Source organism: Eutrigla gurnardus (assembly GCF_963514095.1).
Source record: "Eutrigla gurnardus genome assembly, chromosome: 16".
Classification (NCBI taxonomy): domain Eukaryota; kingdom Metazoa; phylum Chordata; class Actinopteri; order Perciformes; family Triglidae; genus Eutrigla; species Eutrigla gurnardus.
The window spans coordinates 8,154,424-8,160,423 of NC_139927.1; the positions used below are offsets into that span (position 1 = coordinate 8,154,424).

Genomic DNA, 6,000 nt, shown 5'->3' on the forward strand with positions numbered 1-6,000 from the left:
GCATCGATTCTGCGCACGAGGGCCCGTTATCTCCAACGAGCCTATCGGAGGCGTCTCTCTCAACATACGATCTTCGCTGAAGGTCTGAGAACCAGGAAGCGGGCAGTTTGGGGGAGAGACAACGGCCAATGAAAACCGCCCCTGCAGTTGGATGCCGGCATTTTCCCCTCCCCTGTCTGAAGTAATGGGACGTTTCGGAGCGAAGCAGCGGCTGTAAAACATCTTTAACGTTAGCTGTTGGTGATGAAGGCAGGTTTACGGGCATCACTGCAAAAAATATCGACACACGTCCCCCCCCTTGTCAGTTGTCTGGTGCCGTTGTGTCGGTTAGGAGTCGTTAGCCGTTAAGTACCGTAAGCTAGCCGGGTCGCACTCCGCTGCGCGGGTAACGGGATAGACAATAGCCATGTTTTTATCACATTTGGAGCTATGGAGAACATATTGGGAGTTGGTTTCCAGACCTTACACGGTGTTCATCTGCTCCCTCACGGCCGCTATGTACTATCTGTGGGGCCGCAAGTGTCAGGTCAGTCACTGTGGTAAAGGTGAGCGGTTAGATTGCACAATAGCCAAGCATTTGTATGATTTTATTCTACTCTCTTCTATGTATCTACTTGATTTGACTACTACTACTTGAGTTATGTGATTTTTTTTTTATTGTATATGAAACGTTGGCCTAATGTTAATGTTACTTTGTGTTTACAAAACATTCATGCAACATTATATACAGACAGTTATTTATTTTAACCTATATTTGGCATTTATAACCAGCACACGAACAATCCATAGATGCTTTATAAACTATAACATAGTCACAAGGAGATGTAATGACATTTGTGAGTATGTATATTGTAGTTGTCAGCAAATATAACTACCATAAAACATCTGTAACTGGTGAATAATGCTTGATTAGTTGTAATATTTGATTAAATATATCAAACTGTACTTCATGTGCATGTTATGGATGTCTCATAGGAGTTATGGTTGTTGATAACTACATTATTAAACTAGTAAACGTGTTAAAAGTGTGGTTGAAATAAAGTAACCTGCTGATTTACTCATCAATTAATTCAAATGTTGGTTTAATACCACATTATACTCATATTATATGCTTTTTATGTAATAGTTCAGATGTTTATGGGATAGTTAACTACCATTACAACACATAAAGTATGAAAGTGTGCATAATAGTTTTACATACAACAGTAAACAGGTAGGATGTGTCTGTCGGGTTTTGTAAACACTGTTTTGAAGCTCCATGCCTTTTGTACTCAGTACAAGTTAGTACTCATTTCAAGACGCTTGTGTTTTGTGTTTCCCTCTCAGACACCGGTGCTGGTCTCGAGCAAGGCTTTCAGTGCGTTCCTGCACAAGCACTGTCCTGTGGTGGCCGAGCCCTTCAGTCCCACCCCGTGGTGCTGGGGAGGCCGGCTTCAAACCCTCGTCTGTTCCGTCCTCAAGTCGAAACCCCCCGTCACGTACCGCAAGTAGGACGAACCTCCTGCACAAGCTTCGTTTTGTTATGATCATTGACACAGTATCTCTATATTTTTTATAGTATGTAAGTTTACGTGTACTAGTAATCCTCCATTTGTCCATCAGTGAGCTGATCCGTACGGTTGATGGTGGTCAGATCTCTCTGGACTGGGTGGACAATCAGGACAGCGCAAATTACCCAGAATCCTCTACCCGCCCAACAGTGCTGATCCTCCCAGGCCTGACAGGCAACAGCAAGCAGTCCTACGTGCTCCATGCTATCAGCCAGGCCAGCTGCAATGGCTACAGGTCCGTTGTGCTCCTCACCTGTCTCACCTCTTAAATTTTAACTTTTTTAATGTATGCAAATATCAGAAGTGAAATGTAAACACCCTAAACATTTATATTCTGTTATTAAATCAGACGTGAAATTACCTTGAAGGAGTTACAGGAATGTGTGAATTAAAGGAGTATAGTGATGGGATGATATAGGATTTAATAGCAGATCATGATTAAAAAAAACCCCACTTACGATAAGTTGATAGCAGTGAATTTACATTATTTGGATAATCTGTGAATATTGTATTAAATATTTCATAGCTGTCTAGCTCACCATCATGCAGAGAAGTGAAAAATAGACTCATATAATGTTGTTATAATGTAATTTTATTTTTTAATCATTTTTTATCGGTCCTTTATGATCTTTAAAAAAAAAATCTATGATGCAATAAAAAGGATGATATCATCAATCACAATTATTTTGGACAGGATAATCATGGCATTCCATTTTCACATCGACCTATACGTAAAGCAGGAAACTTACGTGACGTGACTGAGTGGAATTATATGGTATTTAATGTCCAGTAACTACTATCATATATAATCAAAGAAATGTTCTTTTGTAGATGTGTGGTCTTCAACAACAGAGGGCTTGGAGGGGAGGAGTTGTTGGTACGTATGACAACTGTGACCAGGCCACATTTAATACTGCTGCTGTTTACATCTCTGAACAAAAAACTGTCATCCGGGTTCGAATCGCCCCAGATGAACAAGTTAAGTGTATCTTATACTGTATGTCTGTGCCACAGATCTCCATTGCTGTCCAAAAAAACGATTAGCATGGCTGTTCTTGGTGACATGTTTCTCTATAAGGATGGACTTGGGCACTGTAGTTTGTTTTTAGTCAAACGTACACCATCCTGCTGCTGTAAATAATCACTGGAGCACCATGTTTGGATTAATCCGGGACTGAAAATAGTCCCCACAACAGACACGCTATGTACTCCTGTTCGAGGAAAACAACCGTTTTAAATATTTACGTCTTCAGTCGGAACGAAGGGATCTTTGAAATGCTAGAGAGGCCAACCGAGGCAGCGTTGGTCCTGGTCTTTCCACTGGATTTCTTTTCAAACACACAAAATCTGGCACTTGAACACAGCACGTAACGCTCCTCCTCTGTCCCCCTGCTCGCTGCAGACGCCCGTCACCTACTGTGCAGCCAACACCTCAGATCTGGAGCGTGTGGTGCACCACATCAAAGGACTTCACCCACATGCCCCCGTGCTCGGTGCTGGTGTGTCCCTGGGAGGGTGAGTTGGTACACAGTGTTGTTCTCGGTTATGGTCAGATCTATCCTGTCTCTGTTTCCTTTCTGTCTACTTGTCAAATAGCTGTGGTCCTTTCCTGTTTTTGATTTTTTCCCCCCGCCCTTCTCCCGCCCTGTGCAGCATGTTGTTGTTAAACTATCTGGCCCGTAAGCGTACGGAGTCGGGGATGGTGGCAGGTGTCACCATCTCAGTCGCCTGGAATGCACTGAAGTCCGCCGCCTCAATGGAAGAACCACTCAACTGGCTGCTCTTCAATAAATACCTCACCAACAGCTTGTGTCAGGCTGTCACCAGGTCAGATACGTTGCAGTTAAATACACAAGTTCAGATTCACAATTTTCTGTTGACTCTAAAAAGCTAAAAATTCTAATTCTAATTCTAATAAAAAAAAAGGCACAGGAATGTACTGGAGAAAGTGGTGGACATCGACCATGTCTTGAAGGTACGGCCACTTCTTCAACTTTACTTCTCCGTCATAGTGTCTTATCTCCCTTTGCAGTATGTGTGATGGCTGTCCGTCTTCATCTCGTCCCTCGCATGCAGGCGCAGACTATCCGGGAGTTTGACGAACGCTTCACCTCTTTGCTGTTTGGTTATAAATCTTGCACTGACTATTACCACGACGCCAGCCCCGACAACAAACTCCACAACACAACAGTCCCCATCTTGTGTCTCAACGCCGCCGATGACCCCTTCTCTCCCCAGCATGGTGAGTAGAACAGGGTGCAGTGATATTTAGTGTCATTTTTGTGATCATTTCTGTTACTTCTAGGGGACAAATGGGTACAGTGTGTCTGGGTTTGAATTAATTTTATGAATTTGTGAAGGGGTGGTGTGTCCATTTGAAATCATGTGCTATTATATAATATATAAACAATATTTCAGTGCTGCAAAAGATGTTTTCTAATGTTTTAGTGAGGCTAACTCACTGAATGTCCTGCTCAACCCACAGCCCTCCCATTGACCACCATCCAGGGCCTGCCTAACGTCGCCCTGCTGCTGACGGCCCACGGCGGGCACATCGCCTTCTTGCAGGGCTTGTTTCCGCGGGGTGAGAGCTACATGGAGCGCCTGTTCGGTCAGTTTGTCCAAGCTGCCTTCGAACACCCGACGGACATCAAGAAGGCCTGCGGCGTCAAGGAGGAGGAGGACAGCTGATCATGTTTCGCCCCGCAGAAGAATACGAAGTCCCTGGCATCATAGCGGTAGAACAGCAATTCACAAAAAAATGCATTGCTCAGCTTCGCATGCCGTAATCGTACCACCGAAAATGTTGCGTCTCCTCCACGTTTGCACAGAGAATGACCGACTGCATTGTACGATCATACGACCTCACTGCAACAATGCTATCTACCTCCTCATCTTCTCAGGTTCTCTATTAATGAGCAATCAAAGAAGGTTGAAAAAAAAAAAAAATTCCATCACTATGTCAATGCTTAATATTGCATCAAGACACAAAATGAATTGTCAATAGATTGTAAATTGCTTTTAATCACATTGTTTCTCCAACACGCCGTCCCGACTTCACATGGTGCACCGTGGTGTGGCGAAAACAAAATGTATTCATAGGAGAAATAGTGCTTCGATGTTAGATACCATTTGAAAATGTTGTTTAAATAGAAATGAACTGAATGTGAAAATTCGAATAGTTATACAGTTGTACAGTTTGTTTTGCCTCGTAAGCTGTTTGGTTTTACAAGACTTGTTTTCCTTGAAGAGTGCAGCATTCCTGAGAGGATTGTTCTCAGCCCTGCATGCATACTTTACATACATATTTCTCCGTTGCATACTATGAAGGATTCCTAAGAGGTTCATCCTTTGAGCTTTTGTTTTTATAACAACAACAAAAAATGACACGTACAGGTGTAAAAACACTGTATGCTTGTATATGCTTTCGACACTGTGCTTGGTTGCGATGTAAATTATGCAGCACATCAGAGCTGAATGAGCTGACACTGTGTATCCAGTACTTGAGGTGGTGTGTACCTGATGTCAATCATTTCATGGCGAATTGTTCAGAGTTTGTGTTGTGAGCTGCCTTTCATTTGTCACCGATGCACATTGTCGTTTCGGGGGAAATGGGCGACAGATAAAAGAATGTCTGTATCACGTCTGGATTCAGACCACATGCTATTTATTTGATGTGTAGTTTGTAGTTCTAGGAGTTTTTTTTAATTATTATTCTTATTTAATCACTGATTTGAACTCTTTACTGAATGTTTTGGAATCAGTCAATGCAGGAGGTTTTTATTATGTGTGTGTATCACCAACTGTGCACTGATGATAACACACATTTTATAATACAAAGGTATTATTAATTTATGACTCATGTTTAGCAGAAGCTGCTAAACTCTTAACATGAAATGTGACTTAAGATTATGGCAGCATAAATTGATGATTGTTGTTGTTTTGATTATTATTATTATTGGCCCATCAGCTCTTTGACCACTTTCACTTGCCTCCAATTGCTGTGTATTTTTTTAATGGAAAATGTTTTTGATTCGTTTTGTTTGCATTTTCACTTCTATATAAGCTGTAACCACAATCACAGAGTGGTAAGATTGTTTCCCTCCACCTGACAGAACGCCGGGCATTATGAGCTATGTATTTGTTTTCTGTTTGTGGAATTACACTTGAATTAAAAGAATAAGAAAAATAGAAAACTTAATCTCCGTTTTGTGATTTCACATCTGGAAGTCATTTGGAAACTGAAGCAAACTCATCAGAGAACGTGTTGCTATTAATGATAGCAACAATCCAGGACGGGGTTGTTGTTTTTTTTGATTGACACACATGGGTGATTTGGTCCTAATGGAAAAATCACACACACACACACACACACACACACACACACACACACACACACACACACACACACACACACACACACACCTGTTCCACAGCTGAAACTGGAGAA

General features: G+C 41.9%; 1 protein-coding gene across 1 annotated transcript; it reads left to right on the forward strand.

Moving 5' to 3' along the window:
• The first annotated feature begins 105 nt into the window (after positions 1–105).
• LOC311026806 (phospholipase ABHD3-like) lies at positions 106–5,710 on the forward strand. Its single transcript, XM_084030503.1, has 9 exons — positions 106–526; positions 1,327–1,487; positions 1,603–1,785; positions 2,382–2,427; positions 2,953–3,065; positions 3,204–3,377; positions 3,477–3,525; positions 3,627–3,792; positions 4,036–5,710. The coding sequence occupies exons 1-9, from the start codon at positions 407–409 to the stop codon at positions 4,239–4,241; spliced, it is 1,218 nt and encodes a 405-aa protein (XP_083886629.1). The 5' UTR covers positions 106–406; the 3' UTR covers positions 4,242–5,710.
• Positions 5,711–6,000: the final 290 nt, after the last annotated feature.

What these genes read in the sequence shown, in the direction of transcription:
- LOC311026806 (XM_084030503.1), top strand. Translation starts at nt 407, where the DNA reads ATGTTTTTATCACATTTGGAGCTATGGAGAACATATTGGGAGTTGGTT. An exon ending in CCCCCCGTCACGTACCGCAA is followed by an intron (nt 1,488 to 1,602) that starts GTAGGACGAACC and finishes TTTGTCCATCAG; the next exon opens with TGAGCTGATCCGTACGGTTG. An exon ending in ACATCGACCATGTCTTGAAG is followed by an intron (nt 3,526 to 3,626) that starts GTACGGCCACTT and finishes CCTCGCATGCAG; the next exon opens with GCGCAGACTATCCGGGAGTT.